Source organism: Gekko japonicus, unplaced genomic scaffold (genome assembly GCF_001447785.1).
Source record: "Gekko japonicus isolate JY-2015 unplaced genomic scaffold, Gekko_japonicus_V1.1 scaffold584, whole genome shotgun sequence".
In the NCBI taxonomy this organism is placed as follows: domain Eukaryota; kingdom Metazoa; phylum Chordata; class Lepidosauria; order Squamata; family Gekkonidae; genus Gekko; species Gekko japonicus.
This window is the reverse complement of record NW_015173141.1, coordinates 905815-925464: the sequence shown is the minus strand read 5'-3', so window position 1 is coordinate 925464 and position 19650 is coordinate 905815. Positions and strand designations below refer to the sequence as shown.

Here is a 19650-nt window from a genome sequence, read left to right as displayed (position 1 = left end):
AGTCTGTTCCAACTTTTTGGAAAAGTGGGTATAAAACAAACAGGGAAATGAAGCTATTTATTTGTTCAAGGAAGCAAACCCCCAGGGATGTAAACTACAAATATACACACATGAACTGTTTCCCAAACACACACATCAACTTCTAGGACAGGATTTTTTAAAAAACCTCATACCCTAAAATTAGCCAGAAGCTCCCAAGAATTCTGGTAGGAAGTAAAAGCAAGGTTAGGGTATGCTTCTTTGTAAGATCAGGTCTTTGGAAAGGCAGCATATACATGTTCCAAATAAATACTCTCCAAAGACCCATTTACATCCTGAACACACACAGGATCACAAAACATACTACAAGCATCATGAGCACATTGTACACATGGCTTCCCATGGAGAATTACTCACACACATTACAACTTTCTTTTTTACCTTTACTGAAGAAGCAGCATAGAGCATATCCTCAAGTGAAAAATGGCAACATCGGTTCAAATACTCTTGACAAAATTCCTGTATCAATTGCAGATTATACAAACTGTCAGCCAATGACATGGTCTCCTTCAAACATATATCTACAAAAGAGAAGATTTAGGCAATTTTACAAACCAGAGTCTTCCCCTACATATTCAACATTTATTCTTAAAACCGGGGGTGGGGGTTTGAAACCATCCATATTAGCACTGCCCCTGCCTTTTTCACGAACAAATGGGAACTTTTTGCCTATAGGACTCCCCCTCCCCCTGCATTCTGGACCAATTTATCTCCATTTCAAAACATACTATAGTGAATTTTGTTTTCTGAACACAGTGATTCTGAATAATCTGGATTTCTAAACATTTTACCTGCAGGGAATACTTTCACATCAACCTCTCCTTTCAGGAACCTCTGTGAACTGTGGCGCATTCTAGAGCACATTTCAGGGTGCATCCATGGTTCACTGACCAGCCCTATTGGGATGTACAGTCCACCTTTACATAAATCCCTACTCTGCTATGAATTTAAGTTTAACAATCTCCAGGTAGGGCTTGGAGGTCTTACTGAATTATAATTGATCTCCAGACTACACTACAGAGACAAGTTCCCCTGGAGGAAATGGCAAATGTGGAGGGCAGATTCTATGGTATCCTGTCTCTGCTGAGCTCCCTCTGTGATGTAATATATATAAAACTGGCAGATAGTGCCATAAAATGTAATTGTGTATATAGTTCTTGAGAGGTGGTTTAAAACATAAGGATGATGGCTGGGTAGGAGGAAAGTGTATGGTATGAAGCAGAGTGACGAAATGACAAGATGAGAGATAGGAAGAACCAATGAGAGAGAGAGTTGGGAGTGGTTTTGAATGGATAAGAGGATATTATGGGAGGGGGATATATATATTGGGGAGAGGGTGATACAGAAGTGCAGTTTTCATTTTAGATCTTTTTAGGCAGGGCTGCCCTAGTAAGATATTAGTGATAGGATTAAGAAGGACATCTTTATTGTTGTCTATTTTAAATTGGTCCCCCCCCCCCTTACTGATTTATTTTTTAAAATATTGGGCTGGAGGTTGAGAAAGGTGATTGAATGTTCTGAACTTTGTACGTTTCTTAAAGTAAAGTTTCTTTTTATTCATTTATTTTATAAACATTGTCCTTCTGCACCCTAAATCCTAGGGTCTTTTTGAACCCTAAGATTAATGGCTTTAGGGGCAATGCTCACACTAGCTGGCCTTATGTACCAAATGGGAAATGTAGCTGAATGTTGATTCAGTGTGATCCAGGTGGTAGCACTGTTTATGGGAACCAAAAGAGGAAGGGAAACAGATTGCCCTTCAGTGAAGGAAGTATCATACCATTCTCTCCCCAAACTCTGCTCTCCCTAGGTGCTGCCCCCAAATCTCAAAGAATTTCCCAAACCAGAGTTGGCAATCCTATATAAAGCTTCCAGGGAAACTGGTTCACCATTACAAAACTTTTCATCAACTCCCCTCCCCAATATGTTTTTAAGGAACCCCCAAGGTCACCTGGAGTATTCTGAAACTGGCTATATCAGCCCATCTGCCTTTAGGAATGTTGATTATTTCCCCAGTCAGTAATGTATATCTGGTTTAACAGTTATCTGATTTAATTACTCTGCCTTCTTTGTAATGATGTTTTAAGTGCTCACATATTCAGATAAAATGAAAAAGATGAATTCATGTTAGAAGTACTTCACATAAGTTACTCTTGTCAAATATTCATGTTTTTGGTAGTCAAAAGATCTAAAACCCCACCAAAGTTAAAATACCGATTTTAGGAATTGCATGAATAATCCTTGAAAGCTACTGGTGAGCTATTTTACAAGCTTCAAGGGCCACAGCAGAGATCATATTAAGAATTAAGACAATGGAAGAAAGGACACAATAAACTGAAACAGCTATGGAACTGAACATGAAACAATAATAGAACTTGAGTTTGTACATTAACAAACTCATAAGAAGTTGAATGGAAAACAATATATGCTACATTTATTGGGGCTGGGAGGAATGATAGGGAGGCGGGGACGGGAGACTGTGCTGGGAGAGGGAGCTGGGTATAAAGGAGAGGGAAGCGAAGGGGCCGGGGAGGAAGGACGTGCTCAGAACTACCTGACGCAGACAGAGAGAGAAAGAGTCCATGAAGGACGCTGAGAAGCTTGGGGCCGATCAACGGGGGTAGAGGGACTTAAGTCAAACTCCGTCCCCTATGAATCTGAGGCCCCAACGCTCCCCCTCTTCTTTACAGGCCTCAGCTTCCAGAGCCGTCAGACCTCCCCCCGTCTTGAATCGTCACGGCCATGGGAGGGTCTTCTACGCCTGGAGCCAAGGGCGGGCTTGAAAGTAACCTAATCTGCCTAAAATGGAAAAATGCAGCTGGCGACTGCAGCAACTTGAGCCTCCATGGAAATAGAGATATCCAGTGTTACTCTCCAGCATAGTGTCTTCATTAAGGAAAATATTTTAATTTATTTTTAGAAGATGTCAACCATCAAATCACTGCATGTGTTGCTAAATTTTTAGTAGAAGCTTATAAAATTGAGTCTAAACACATCACTGTATCTTAATTGTTGGACGCTGTTCAGATGTTTTATTGATTTAAATACATACTTGATCATTGGTCACTACCTTAATCAACTGTTTTATGTCTCTGTTCTTATCATCGATCAGACCTTTGTATTTATTCTTGATTGTAATTTACCAGCATCTTTTATACCAATAAAGGTTGAAATGGCACCCCTTTCAGTGTGGGGACTGAGGCTGGTCCCCACATCCCTCCCGCCCCCCCCCCCCCCCGGCACAGGACCTCTGTCTTTGACGGATTTAACTTCAATCGACTCTACTGCAACCATCCAGCCACAGCGTCCAAAGCCTCAGCCAGATTTTCAGGGACAGAAGATGGATGGCTATCCATTAACAGATAGAGCTGGATGTCATCAGCATATTGATGAATACCCAAGACATAGCTCCGGACTAACTAGGTGAGGGGGTGCATGTAGATGTTAAATAACATTGGCGAGAGGATCGCTCCCTGTGGCACTCCACATTCCAGTGGGTATTCAATATTAATGGACAATATGGGTTTTAAACTATCCAACTAATAATGTTTATAAATAGATATGTTTTATTCATGACACTAGTTTTTGCTGTATATTCTTTCTGTTGTTGTTGTTGTTAAACAAAGGAAAACAAGAGCACACTCACATGTGTGTACAGGTAGATTATTGCAAACCAGGCTAATTTAAGATTATGTACCTCCCTTGCTACTCTCCAATTCCTCCAGTAGTTGGCAGAAATTGTCTATATTGTCTCAATTTTCTGATAACAAGGGTAATTAGAAACTACTTTTTAAGTTCCCAGGACTCCATATCCTGCACTAGGTTCACTGATTTACCAGACAGTTGAAACCATGCAATTTGTGTTCATAGACTCGACTCATTATTGGCTCTATCAACAGGGTAAATTCTTTACAAGATTACCTTCAATCAAGTTGGTTTCTTTTTCTTTTCATGGCTCAATCAAGAAGAGCAACTCTAGTGTCGCTAACTAGACCATTATTTCTTACATTCTAATACACTGCCGGTATTGTCAACACTAGCTACAGCAAAAATTCTAAAAAAGTATCCATCTCACCTTCCAATCTGACTATATCCGGGCAGTAAAAATGGATCAGGGCAGCTAAAGCACAACCATCTGTGCCATCCTTCAGCAGATTTTCCACCAATGGAATGCAGGGCAGCTGCTTAAGGAGAGTTTGCTCCTTCCTATAACGAGCCTATCATGCAAAAAGAAGAAAAATAAAATAGACCTATGCCCATAAACATATGTGAAAGCAGGTTTCATACTGCAAATTCCATAAGCCATTTGCACACACAAAAATTATTTCCAAACCATACATAATTATTTTGCTTTTCTGTAGTCTTAGCATTTATGTTAAGCAAAATGTTCATTTTAGAGGAATACCGAAAGGCTAATTCCATTCAGAGTTATGCCAGTGTTTAGCAGTCACAAGCATACTGTACTTAAATTATTCTGAAATAAACATTCCTATAGTATTTTGAAGACAGCAACAAAAATATAAATATTCAACAACAGATTAGCATGAACAGATTATTTATCTGCTCTCATTTAATAATTATAAAAGGAAAAAGAGTAACATTAGTTTCTATCATCATTTGAGAAGCAGGACTAGCAATCAACTTTTTACTAAATTCAGAGTTAAGGAAATACCAACCTTTCAGTACTATTTCACTAAGTGGAATAATAAATTTTGACAGCTACTTCCATAAAATCACAACAGACTGAAAGAACAGCTTGTAATATCACCCATTACTAATGAGGAAGTCTGGGGGGAGGGAAGGTGGTCATGGGGGGCTGTTGGCTGGCAACAGCATTATGTCACTTATATGGAAAACCTGAAAGTGACATCATACCTCTCTAAGAATCACTGGAACTTTTAGGGTAAAACTGTAGATATCCTGCCTTTAGTGGGAAAATGGAAAGTCTAATGTCTAGCAATCGTGCTTCTCATTTTCAGAGCTTTCTCTCCAAGTTTTGGGGACAGTGTCACCATTTTTTTAAAAAACGAAGCCCTTCTTGGAGATCCATATTTTAGGGGGAACCATGCTTCTTATTTATTTATCTATTTATTTAGATTTGTATCCCATCCTATCCCCCAAGTGGGCTCAGGGTAGCTTAAAACACATGATAAAACAATAAAAATTCATAAAAACATCAATCAATTCATTTAAATAAATATTTCAGCACTTAATACCTGGCGGCAGCTTAGTAATATCTTTTAACTGTAATACTGCGACAATGCCAGGGAGAACATATTTCTCTGGAACCAAGTTGGAGAGCCAGTTTGGTGTAGTGGTTAAGTGTGCGGACTCTAATCTGGGAGAACCGGGTTTGATTCCACACTCTTCCACTTGCACCTGCTGATATGACCTTGGGTCAGTCACAAGCTCTGGCACAGCTGTTCTTGAAAAAGAGCAGTTTGTGTCAGAGTTCTCTCAGCCCCACCCACCTCACAGGGTGTCTGTTGTGGGGTGGGGAGGGGAGGGGAAGGGAAAGGAGTTTGTAAGCCGCCCTGAGACACCTTTGGGTAGTGAAGGGCACGGTATAAATCCAATCTCCTCTTCTTCTTCTTCTATAGGCACATCATTGAGGCAGATTGAGCAGGGAAGGCCAGTGTCCTATGGACATCCGCCGCCTCATCCAAAAGCTTGGTGGAACAGCTCCATTTTGCAGCCCTGAGGAATTGTAATAAATCCCGAAGGGCCCTGATCTCAGCCGGAAGCATGTTCCACCAGGAAGGGGCTGGGGCTGTAAAGGCCCTGGCCCTTGTCAAGGCAAGGCAGACCCTTTGGGCTGGGGACTACCAAGCACTGCTGCTCAGAAGAGCGCAAGGCTCTTCAGGACACATATGGGATGGTCCCGTAGATATGCTGGTCCCTGGCAGCATAGGGCCTTCTGGCCTCCTACTCCATCCCTCTACTATTCGTTCTTTCACCTGTTTATTGTGTTACACTGAAATTTGTTTTACAAGATTCCCCTCAAAATTTGCAAAATTGTAGATCTCTCAAATTCTATTCTACCAGACTAAAACCACCTATTTTCATAATAATGGGGGGATCTGTTGAGCTACCATTTTCTAACATTTGTATTCAGTACCCTAAAATTTAGAATTTATTCTGCAACTTTATTTCCCCCCATTCATTATGTATAGATGAACTATAATTAAAGAAGTTTAACATTCCCACTTATATGGGAAATGCTTAGCGTTTAGATATACTATTGTAAATAAAGGCTGATACACACAGTAACTAATCGATGACCTTGGTGCTTCTAGCTGGTGACTCTCCATGCCAGAGCTGTTATGTATAGCAGCACATGTCAGATGAAAGCCTGATAATGTGGAGAGATTCCTCCAACAACATCCAGCACTGGTTATAAACTCTCCGTTTATTGGAAATTCCATGTGACAAGTGGAATTTTCATAAAGGCTTCTGAGCAAACATAGGGTAAGTTCACGTTAGACAAGCAAATCTTACATACTTCAAAATGAGATATGTAAGCCAACAGAAATGGAGATAAGGCATCGAGAGTGCAGTGTCACCAAGAAAGATGAATTTATTGTTATATACTAGCTCTTCCCAAACTTCTCTTAACAAATATCATCTGTGCCAAGTTAAGGCATGCAAGGAGCCATTATTAATGGCTGTCCAAAACCATGGGTCCCATTTCTAGTGAAGCATTGTGAGAGTTAATCCAAACAAGTATCAGGGCATTTGGCACAGTCCTGCTGGGCAGCAATATACTAGGGCTGCCAAGTCCCCCCGGGGGGCGGATTTCCCCCTGCTTTGGAGGCCCAATTTCCGCCGCCGCGGAATCGGGCCCTGGGGGAAACCCCACCCCAGCGTGCATGTCAGCCGGAGGTGACGTGATGACGCCGGGCACTCTATGTTTCCCCCTCAGATGGCTGTGGCCCCGCCCCCAGCGTGCCCGGCATCATCACGTCACCTCCGGCTGACGTGCATGTGGCGCGCACGCGCTTCTTGCGCGCTTGAGACACCGTCCGGGAGCCCCCCGCCGCAGAAGAAAAAGAACTTGGCAACCCTACAATATACCTCGGCTACACATATGGGGGAATCCCATGTTTAGTTCTCTCTCCCCAATGTTAGTTTTGCAAATTTTTTAAATTTAAAATTTTTTTAAAGTTGCAACTGCATGTATTTTTCTGAGGTAGCACAATGTTGTAAGAGGAGTGTCCAAGATGTGCTTGTGGACCACCTTTGCTGACCTTTTGACAACCTGAGTTAAACTAAAAGATGAGTGGATTTTTTTGATTGCTCATGAAGTGCTAGAGTTAGAAATGGTCATAAAATATCAGCCAAAATAAATCTTGTTGAACATACCTAAAGTGTTTTGATACAGGTTGAGCATAAATCCAAATAAAAGATCCAAGCACTCCATCACGTGTCCCCTTTTTAGCAAGATGATAAAACCCCCTTGGCTGTGCCATCTCTCCACTCTGTCCACAACAATGGATCTTCATTTAGTTGGAACAGTTTTGGTTCACAATAGGATAACAAATAACAATGATATAGAAGAGGCACAGCTTTAGGACACAGACAGGGGAAGACCTGGACTACAGCCATAGTTATATATCCCTGGCACCATTTCCCCCAACTGAAATCGCATCTCTGAAACTGTTTTTAGCTGTAATGGGAACCCAACAAAGGTACAATGCAGGTACCAGTCTTTTCTCCTCCAACACTGATGACAGCAGCAGCATTGGCATTTCAACCAACGAAATAGTAGTGGGGAAGATTAATTTGTTTTCCCTGCACCAAGGCCCTGATCTAACTTGGACTTACCCTATGTTTGCTCAGAAGCCTTTATGAAAAATACTGCAAGATCCACATTACAATCCTATACAAAGTTACTCCAGTCTAAGCCATTAACTTCAGTGGTCTTGGAGTAGAGTAACATGCTATCTTACATGCTGCCTGATCTTTGAACAGGGAACAAGATTAAAAATAAGCAAATGGCCAGTATTAATAGGTTCAACTTGAATTTTAAAGGCATTTATTTTATGCCTGATTTTTTGCTGCAACTCAACTATCAGCAAAAGTCAAACAGATACCCCTCCCCCACTAAAGGAATTTGTGACTAACAAACATATAGTACACATGTCTATTATTTGTTTACAATAGACACTCGATGCGGAGAGCCAACCAGCTGCCACAAGAAAAGATACTGCTGAGGAGTAATCAGATTCATTCTGAAGCACAGAGTGCTGGGACAGAAGCCCGTCAACGCTACCTAAATATCAGCAGGGAACAACAAAATCTGAAGATAGGGCAACAAAAAGGTTCAGCATGCTCCCTTCCCACTTGGGACCTCATATTAATATTAGGATCTCCTGCAGACTGCACATATTCTCAGGCTTCCAACAACATAATCTTCTCAGAAGTTTGATTTTTTAAAAATTAAAAACATGATCAGAAACCTAACTTGGGGAGCACTCCCATGTTCTATGCTGCATAAATTCCACAGTGCTCTAAATATGTATTCTCCTACTAATGAAAGAAGTCACTAGTAAAAAGGGTAGTTGTGTGCCATTAGCATATACGCTGCTGAACCCTCACCCCATCTATGTACCTACTTCCTAGCAGTTAAGTAACATATGTCAACTATGTGTCTGGAGTGCAAAGTTACCTAGAATACATATGAATATATTTAAGCAAGACTGACAGCACACTTTCCAATGGTCAGTGACTTCAGGATTTAACGCACCATTGTTTCACAGTGCTAAAGACGCACAGATTTCTTAAAGGAATTTAAACTGATAAATTGTTCATAGGATATTATATTCCAGTGGTCAGTGACTTCAGGATTTAACGCACCATTGTTTCACAGTGCTAAAGACACACAGATTTCTTAAAGGAATTTAAACTGATAAATTGTTCATAGGATATTATAAACAGTAATTTTTTAAAAGAATGGAACAGATTGGATCATTTCTGACTTCTGCTAGCCCATGGGACAAAAAGTTTAAGATAACATCACTGTAAGCTAAAAACAACAGTTTCTAAAGAGCCAATTATTTTAACAAGTTATGCACAAGGGCCTTTTATTTGCACTGAACAGACCTTTACGAACAAACCCATTGTTATGGACATATGATACTTTGGGGTAAAAAAGGTTGGCAACTACACTGCAAACATACGCATACAAATAAATACAAATTCAATTACTTAAACAACATTATCATCACACATTTTCAGTTAATCACAATGCTTTTCATAGTGTTCTCATGTTACTGTGAAATTCAACTTGTGCTGCCCTTTTGGATAGAATCTACTGTACAATCTCCCAGCAAATACAGATGAAATGAATGAGGAGACCAGCATGACATGGACAGCACCGTTCATAAAATTAAGGTAGTGTATCAAAGGGAAGCAGTTGGGCAAACTTACAGGAACCAGTTTCCAAAACCATTTGGAAGGAGACTTCAGAGGAAGCAGCAGGAAAAAAAGAAAAGAGCAAAGAGCAAAGGAAAAGTGAAAACTCTGACAAAACTCTACAATTCCATAATCACACTTAACATTCTCAGTTTCATACAAACATGACAACATTTAATAGCACCTGATGATCAATACCAATTTGCTTTTCATCACAAAAGGTAATAAAAAGGTATCTGCCAAAAGAATGATTTATTTGTTGTACTTCAAATTTTAACAGAATAATTGTCACATAAATCAATTTAGTTTTATCACTAATATAGCATCTTTAATCGTGGCTACATAAGAACCATAATGATTAGGTGGTAGTAATTCTATATAGATCTGCATAGCAATTTAGAAATGTGTAATGTTAACCTCCAAGACAAACACACACCTAAAGTTCAAAATATAAATATATTTTCTAAAAAGTGATAAGTTTTCCACTGGACTGCTGTGGTAATGACAAACATGCAAAATACATTCTGGAAATGGTTTGAAATGCGTTTGTGTTAAACATTTAGCATAATACAGTGGTAGTAAGAAAAGAGAGCAACAAGACACAGTTACATTCAAAACAAGCAGCTAGGTTTTCTATAAACCAAACATCACAAATCAAATGGATGCATATACAGTACCCATTACAGGGTTTGAAATTTTCTCTGTTTCTTCCTCTCAGAACATTTCTCCATATGCTTACAAGGTCTTTAAACTCCGTAAATGGGAAACTTAAAAGTGCAGTTCAGGAGATTCTACACAGGCAGCTTCTGAGAGGAAAACTTCAAGGACATTTGGATGTGGTCTCTATGAATTGTGATAAAAAGGCTCCAAATAAAATGAGCTTTAAGACCACTGAACATGCATCAAAAGATTCTGTTTATGAGAGCAATGTGTGTCACCAGTTCCCCACAAATGCATTCCCCCCCACCCCCCCAAAAAAGCTGGCCAGAAAGGGAAGGGCGGCTTTTCAGGGGTTGTGTATGTGGGAAAAGATCGATGCATTGCATTTAAGTAGCAAGATTCTCTCTTTCTCTCCCTTCTACTCTTTTTTTGCTGTTAAAAACAAATTCAGCTGAAAATTCCATATTGGATCTGGCAGAAGACAATGGAAATTTATTCATGGATTAGAAGGGGTTTGGACAAATGTCAGATTCTGACTTTTTCTGTGCAATGAACTGAACTGGCATCATTGATGGAAAATAAATCACTGTGAGACCTTTTACCCATCATTTTGAGTAGTGAACATGCACTCCCCCTACAGCCAGATACGGAATTTATGCTTTTATTAAATGTCAAAGACATGACAGCTCTATAAAGAGAACAAATGTTCAAAGTCAATTCTTGTAAGTAACTGAGCAGGGTCATTAGTTAGTCCTAATAAAAGTCATTATACCACAACTACATTCAGAATCCCTGTTTACCATCTAAAGTTTACAGCTTAACTTCATATCATCATAACTTTACTACAAGTTCTACAAAGGGATTGCTCAAGGATATCAAAACAAATTTGAGACCAACTCCCAAATGAGGTCATCCCATCATTATAATTTGGATAAAGAACGAACATGCATACCCTGGAGAGACATACTTTTCACACTTCAAGTCTTGTGCATAGTACAAAAGTACTGGGCACCTTTTGAGACCTGGTATAGCACAAAAGTTATGAATCGGCATGTCCTCAGTTTATTTATTTACTTCATTTATATCCTGCCTTTCCCGCCAGTGGGGACACAAAGCGGTTTACATCGTTCTCCTCTCCTACATTTTATCCATTCGGTTTGAATATTACTTCTGCTGTGAATTTAGATGATGCCAAAAGGCCTCTAAAAAAATAACCATCCACAATACCAGAGGAAGTGAGTTCCAAAGATAATGCGTGGCTGCCGAGAAAACCCTCATATGGCTAACATCAGGTCACAAGCTGGACTATATGAGCAGAGGCAGTCCACCAGGTACCTTTGGCCCAAGCCATTCAGTTAGAAGTTAACAAATGCCATTCTATTGGGTCTGGAAGTACAATGGCAGACTATGTAATAGGCAGAAGATGGAAGTGATTTGCTCACTGCAGCCAGTGCCTGTAAAAATACCCTGGCCACTGTTTTCCGAACCTGCTGAAGCTTCAGTTTTCAAAAGGCATCCCCATGCGCCCTGACATGGATAGCCCAGGCAAGCCCAATCTCGTCAGATCTTGGAAGCTAAGCAGGGCCAACCCTGGCAAATATTTGGATGGGAGACCTCCGAAGAATACCAGGGCCGGCAGGCAGAAGCAGGCTATCAAGGCACTTCTCTGAATGTCCTCCATACCCCAGTCGGAGTCGCCAGAGGTTACCATGACTTCCAGGAATGGGCACACGCGCACACATACAAATGCAAAAAATCCTCCCAAAATAAAGAAAAGGCAGCCTCATGCTAGGATTTACATTACTGAAACAAAGCCATTTGAAAGCCATAACATTACAAATACTAGAGTGTCTTCTTGCCTGTATCAGACCTTTGTTCATACAAAAGAGGATGTAGGTAGAGCTGCTAATTTTAAATGGAAGCACGTATTTTATAATATGAAACACATAAGCAGGTCTTAATATCTGAACTATTTCCAGACTCAGCTAATGTGAAACTGAGAAATTACTAAATTCATTGAGGACTTACAATATCACAATTAAAAGTCAGTAACTAGATGCCAAAACCCAGGACTAAATCTGCTTTCTTCCTTGCACCCCTGCAAGTATCAGCTTGCTAACCAGTTGTCATCAATATAGAGGCAAGTGGAAGGAACAGTGCTAAGGAAGTGGGGCTTTACTAGGCATCTCCCACTGGGGCAAGGGGCGAGATGAGTGCAGCCCAGGCTCACTACCCTCCGTCAGTTCCTCCAAGAGGTTGTCTTATAAAACCTAACAATAGTGTAAATCCAACTGCATTTTAATGTCTCCATAGTGAGGGCAAACTTGCTTGATCCCAAGAGGTGTGGCTCCCAAACTGTAATAAGGCAGTTAAGTATTTTATTTATTGTCGTGCTCACCCTTGGACTCTGGTGTGGTGCCCCCAGTGGCCGTGGCATCAGGGTTCACGACCTGACTCTGGTAGGGGAGGCGGCCCTTGGAGCGGTAGGTTCCAAAAAGGGAGAGGGAGTGAGGGGCCTCAGACAGGCAGGGGACAGGGTTAACGTCACCCTGAGAGTCCCTCTACCAGTACGCTCCAGACTTCCTTCTCTCTTTGCCGTCTCTCTTCTCTCTGTTTGCCAGCATCCCACTCTGTTCCACAGCGCACTCCTCCTCCCCGGCCCCTTCTCCACCCTGCCTTTTATCTCCCCACCCCGCTCCCAGGACCGCCCATCCATCCTCCGACTTGGGCTACGCCTTCCTTTATCTGCCTGGATGCCGGTGGGGCATCTCCAGGGCGAGTGCTGATGCACCACCGGCGGCTCTGGCGGCCTCTGGGCTGCGCCACCGGTGCCGATCTGAGACTGTATCCGCTGCTTCACGCCCGCTCCTGGCCCATTGGAGAAGCTGCCGCCGCCCCTCTCCTCTTCCGCGGTGCTCCCTCGTGGACCCTGGTCCTGACTCCAGGCCTGGCTGATGCAGCCCAATGAGGGAGGCCCCCCCGCTTCCGACTCCCTCCCCGGACCGTTGGCCTTCGCCTCGTCTGGTGAGTCACGCCAAGGGGGTCTCGCGGGGTCTGTCATGGTCCCCGGTGCCCGGTCAGCATGTCCCGCGACCTCCAGGGCAGGACATTTATATAGTTCACTTTTATTTTTATTTCATTCAGAAAGCAATTTTTCTCCAGGTCAGTTTGGCTGGAGATCATGGAGGTTTTTTGTCATCTTCTGGGTGTGGAACAGCGGTCAGTGTGTGTGTGTGTGTGTGTGTGTGTGTGTGTGAGAGAGAGAGAGAGAGAGAGAGATATTTGTGAATTTCTTGCATTGTTCAGGGGGTTGGACTAGATGACCCTGGAGATCCCTTCCAACCCTATGATTCTATGATCCTGCTTTTTGTTTCAGGAGCTCAGGAGAGGGTACATGATTCTTGCTCCTCCTCTATTTTATATTCACACCAGCCCCTGTAAAATAGATTAGGCTAAGAGCCAGAATGAGAGAATGTGACTGGCCCAACATCACCCAGTGCTTTTGATGGCAAGTGAGGATTTGAACCTGGATCTATCAGGACCCAGTCCAAAAGTTTAACCACTGTACACAGATGTATCTATTTCCAGATAAATGCGACTTGATTACTATAGTCTGGCAACCTGTTATTTGGGGGTTGTAGGAAAAGCACTTGAGTGTTTTTATATCCTAGCACTGATCTGGATGGGAACATGTACTGTCTGATGTTGGATTTGACTTGCTACTAGGCTGTGAACCAACCCTAAATGGCTGCATGAACAGATCTTCAATATGGAGGACTTACAATGTATACAAAGTACTTTACCTATATACCTTATATATATACACCTTACTGTCCTCCTTACAACCACCTTGTAACATGATCCAGTATTATTATCCCCACATTGTAGAAGGCAGCCTCAGACTACTTGGTGAGCTCAACAGAGACCAGATGGGAGCCAAGACATTCTTAGTTTTCAGCTCAGGCTTAGCCATGAAGGAATTCACATAATGAGTACAATTTAGACGAAGATTACACTAGACAAGACACTATTAAGGGATAATTTATGTTGGGATACTGGTAGAAAATTACCCTGAACAGTACTTCTCATTTAAATTTTGCTTGCTTAGAATTAACTATACTTTAAAATAATATCAGATATGCCATGACATCATGCACAGGATGGCAATATTTCTCAATTTACAATAAAATGTTGGGCTGGATCCAACCAGTGAAAAAGGAAGCAGGGGTTCCCTTTGACCACCCCAAAAAAGTTTATGTTGGGGATCATGGGAACTGTATGGACAAAAAGCCATGTGGGTTGGGATTTTTAGTCAGGAGGAAAACTGGGAGGTGAATGAAAAAGCTTGCTGGATTGAACCCATGGCTACTAAAAACTAAAAGAAGCCAGGATGCAGAACATTAAAGCTCACATTTCCGACTATCTGATTTCCATAACAGAAATTAAGGTAATGCTAGTAATGCCCAATATAATAAAGCATTAGTGAATTAATACTCAATACTACTGAATACTTTTTCTCCCAAATGCCAGCTCGGATCTTGAACCCACCTCCTCATGGTAAACATAAGTAAAATACACCTAATTCTGTGATATTCATTTCTTTCTGCTTTTAAAGTGTTGTATCCTTTAAAAATTGAGAAGTCTAAATTCCTGCATTGTGGGTAAAATGGCATCTCAAAATGATCTAGTAATGAAGTATGAAATTGTGCATTGCGGTACAGGGTTCTAAATTTCCAACTAAGGCAGATGCAAAAGAAACCCACGTTACAGCAGGGAATTCCAGCCTGGCATGGATAACTGAAAATAAAGAAGCCAGCAGTGGAAATAACAGGTCCTTGATTTATTAGATTTCCATACGCTAATAGAAGCAATGTGCTGACTGGTGATAAAATGTATCAAGAGAAAAGAGTCATGTAACGAGCTACAGATTTAAAAATGAAGACAATAATAGGAGAAAACTGGCTACAGTCTGACAAACCCATACCCTCTGAAATTAGTCAGCATTCACACGTAAGCTCCCATTCCATCCTACTTGACTTCTGCATTAATGCTCAGGTCAGCAATTTTGTCTCTGTCTTACTCCTATACTGTAATTACTTCCTGACTGGTCTGTTTTTTCATTCCTGCAGCTCATGATGGGAGTGGCTATACAATGCCATTGTAATGAAGGAGGATATATGAAAGAGGCTGCATTTTATAAAGATGTTTTCACCAAATACTTCAGTCTGGAAGAACAGAAGTAGTACCATCCAAGTAATATATATCTTCTCCTTGGTCATTTGCTTGTCTGATGTGCTGAAACTGCTACTTAACTGTCTAGAGATTAATGCTCTGGCCCCAGATGAAATGTGAGAACTCCAAAGAGAAGCAGCACTCCTAAGGAAGATCTAGCAACATACACCAGTGAGTCAGTTAGATGAAATCCACCTACACTGAAAAAATGGAGAGGGTATTTCCAGCATCTTCCTGGGAGGCTCAGCCAGATGCTTAGGTATTTTCCTTGTTAAGCAGTCCCACGGGCTAAAGAGAAAACTGGTGCAGTTTCTGCCACTGGTGCAGTTCCTGCCACTGGATTGTGCTCTGTTAATTCCCAAACGCAGGAGCCATTAAAGTCTTCCCTCCCAACAATTTCTTCAAGAAACAACTGAGATTAGGGGCATGGTCTGACAAATGACACAGAAGGCCCCCATGTATTGACTTCTGACAATTATTCAATAATTATGAACAGCACATACTGCTAGCAGACACATCCCTTCAGGGGACACTGACAACACAGACACAGCTTAAGATGTTGTACATAAGTAGAACTGTCCTAACATGTTTTAATGGAGAAATATCTGCTTTCAGCCTCTGCAGAATACAACTATTACTTCTCAGGGGGAACAAGAGAAGAACTAACCCTCCAGGTGAAGATTAGTAGTTATGATTTGGTCTGCCCATCACACATCAGAACAGAGATGTGAATCTCTTAACTGTTGTGACTTAGTACACTAGACTTCCTTAATCTGACCCAGTTCTGAGTCAGTTAATTACAGTCTCCAGTGATGCAAATAATTTGGTTGCCTTACACAGAGAAAACAAATGCTGTGTATGGAGTGGGGGTGGAGAGAATAGGGCAAAGAGGGAGACCCAAGTCATCCTAAGAGCTGCCATGATATTTGTATGTCAGCAATTTTAGGAAATATCACAACTGTGAAAGGCACAATTTAGGAGAAAACAGAGCGCAAGGTATGTTATTAACCATAAATTACAAGAAATAAATGACATAAGATGGGAAGAGAACATTTCCTTCTCCCGAGTGACTGATTTTTTTATCCTAACAGCAGAATGAACATTTGAAAATTGCTGATCAGATTAATAAAAAGATATTGCTTCAAAAATATTTGGAGAAGAGACTTCTGGTACAAATGGGATGCTAGAGTAAAAATGAATATATCCAAGAGAATAATACAGATTACTGTTAATGAGAAGACATAGTTTGGGAGATTCTGGACAAATTGCTTCAGCATTTCTACTGGCAGAGAGCAGCCCCACAATTCACATAGAAAACCTGATTACTGTATACCTGCTGGTGGAACAGTAGTGTTTCCTGCAGTAAATACAAAGCATAGATGTCCTATATACAGCTTTAAATACCCGCATTTGGGGTGCAGCTTCCAAATACATGTATAATTTATCTGATGCCAAGTTTTCAAATCAATCTAAACATTCTCCTAACTTAGTTCTGTATATGAGTCATAATTAACAATATAAACATTAACAATAACTGTCTTAGATAATGATAGGAAGTTAAAGGACTCAAGAGACAGTTAACGGGCACTTGGTTTCATATCTAACTTCCCTTAGTACCCATTTTGGGGCAACCTCCCTGTTCACTTCTTTTACCTGTTCTAAATAAGAGAGGAAAATTAATCAGATAAATACTATGAATAAAAATTTGGTAACACAGTATCTTTCAAGTGGACCACCCTCTCCTCAACATTTTCTATATACTCCCATAATACCTTAAAAGCTAACAATTTTATTATGATAAATCCTAGGAAACAAGAGTCTATTTTATCAAATCCAGAGTAGCGACATTTTTTTAAAAAATGAACATATACTTGGGCCCGAAATAGAAGGAAAGATCTGTTTTCCAAGATAAGAGTAGATGAAAAACATGTCCTGGATGCAGAGGTAACTTCAGTTGACTGAATCGTGGTTTATAGGTAAATCACTTGGAGCCAACAAGCCCATTAATACAAATACCTTGGCACACCCAAGACAGTAAGATGGTACTACTTCGTATCACTTTTTTTCTGGGTATATTTAAATAATATATATTTAAATACGTCATACCAGAGGCAATCACTTTTTTTCTGTATAACTGTCTCTGTTATGGCGTGTTTAAATATATATTATTTAAATCAGATTAGGTAACAGGTGAACCTGAAATGTGAGCAGCAATTTTGAGACTAACTTTTATGCAGCTGTCACTTCCCACAAGTCCCCCTCCACACTGTCAGACTCCTTTTTGATTTATGGAGATTTGAAATATATTATCATATTAACAAACAGGAACAAAAAGATATTTTACGTCCTAGAGCTAAAGAATCTATGATGGACTGCAGTTATTTTAAAATAAAAACTACCTGTAGGGCCAAGTCATCCCCCACCCCCATGCAGCTGTTGCTGGAAAACACACTCAAGGCTGCACCAAGTTCCAGATGGAGCAGTAGTTGTGCACGGCTGCTGCCGGCATCTATCCTCCTCCATGCATACTGACTTTTAGCTCATGATTGTAACTGGCTAACTACACTGACAGTGTCTGATGCACTACAAGCCTGTGTGTTTAAGGAAATCATACAGCTTCTCAGTAGAACGTATCTTGTCTATAATTCAGCAAGTGCCCAGATTTTTGGCAGCCATCTAATGCTGACAGAATCACAAAACACAGCTCTCTATTTTGCTAACATATTACAGACTCCACTCAGAAGGGAGGCATACCCTGTCAAACCATTACCAGACATAAAGCAAAAGGAAATATGGACACATCCATGCTGTCAATGGAGTGAGAATCCACAGTGTCTCTGGCTACCTTTTACCAAAAGCAAAATGTTCCAAGGATAAAGCCCAATACTTACCACCAACGAAGGGGTCTGGGCACAGAGAAGAAGTCATATATAAAATGAAATTCTAGTGTTAAGGCTGTGTTACACAACAATTTTACAATGAAGACTAACATATTGCATTCCTTAGCTGCATTTGTATACAATGTCCTCTGTCAAACTAGTGATTATCCTGCACATACCTTTTGACCTCCTGGAGTTTCAACACTGTGATGCTCTTTTAGTTTTTGTTCTTGCTCCATGATGTCTTTTAAATGTTCATTCACCTAAGACAACAAACAAAATCCAATTAAAAGAATCTGATATTCTTGCTGAGGTGAAAGCAACACATACTTAAGGAATGATATGACGTATTAGCATAATTTTATCTCCCAATACATCATGGATGCTTTCGATATAGCAATGATTAGATTTTATAAGATAGGATACAACAGGGTAACTCTCAACCCATTTGGGGTGTATTCATTTTAAAGTTTTTATATCTAGATTTCTGTACCTTAGAGTTATGAACTCTGGAAGATAAATGGACTCTATAAAGTCCTAAACGGCCTGGGCCAAGCATGGCCTCCTCCTTTATACCCCAATGCAATACCATAGACCACCTAAAGGCATCATCTTTATAATACCATTTTTACATTTTTGCTGGAAGATAATGGACATGAAGGGACATGAAGGCTGCCCACTCTAAGGAAATCCATCTGCTATAGACCTTTGGAAACCTGAGCAACTTTCAGAAACATTTTAAGATCTATTGATTAGATTGGTCTTTGATGGCAGGAATGAATATATATAGCTACTTATTGTTTTCAACTGACTTCTATATGCTTATATTGTTTACCGTTGTCCACTGGTACAAGTACGGTACTAGATAATGAAAATGAAGTGTATGTGTGTGTTTGTGTACATGTCCCACCCATCACTTAAATTAGTCTATGAGAGAATTAGCTTTAACTGTCAATAGTTAAACCAGCGGTCATACAACATTGCTTGAATACAGCCACAAGATGTTGCGGTACCACTAATGGCTGCTAGAGAACTTAGCAGTTGCCTAAGGAAAGCACAAGGAGCCAAAATGAGATTCCTTTCAGTACTATATACGCAAGGTGTGTTTCTGTAGATGTGGGAACAGGACAGTCATCATTCCAAAGGCTTGTAAACAAAATAATGTCTCTGGGCCATCAGCAATTTCAGCTTGCCCTGATCAAACTGTTCTGCATTATTTCAGTGACTAGGGAGCAAAGGCCGTTGTGGACGGAGACAACGAGCGCCTAGAAAGGTAGGGTGGGTGGGTGGAAGAAGAAAGGAAGGAAGGAAGGAAGGAAGGTAGGAAGGGGGGAGAGAGAAAGAGAGAGAGAGAGGAAGGAAGGAAGGAGAAAGAGAGAGAGAGAGAGAAAGGAAGGAAGAAAGTGGAGGGGAAGAGAGAGAGGAA

At 40.8% G+C, this 19650-nt stretch overlaps 1 protein-coding gene across 1 annotated transcript in view; it reads right to left on the bottom strand.

Moving 5' to 3' along the window:
- Positions 1–19650, bottom strand: part of CAMSAP2 (calmodulin regulated spectrin associated protein family member 2) — a 110166-nt gene that overhangs the window by 33320 nt on the left and 57196 nt on the right. Inside the window, exons 4-6 of the mRNA XM_015422284.1 lie at positions 18404–18487; positions 4115–4256; positions 421–560 (exon numbers count right to left, since the gene is read on the bottom strand). Of these exons, the coding sequence (XP_015277770.1) occupies positions 421–560; positions 4115–4256; positions 18404–18487 (366 nt within the window). The remainder of the gene's footprint in view (positions 1–420; positions 561–4114; positions 4257–18403; positions 18488–19650) is intronic.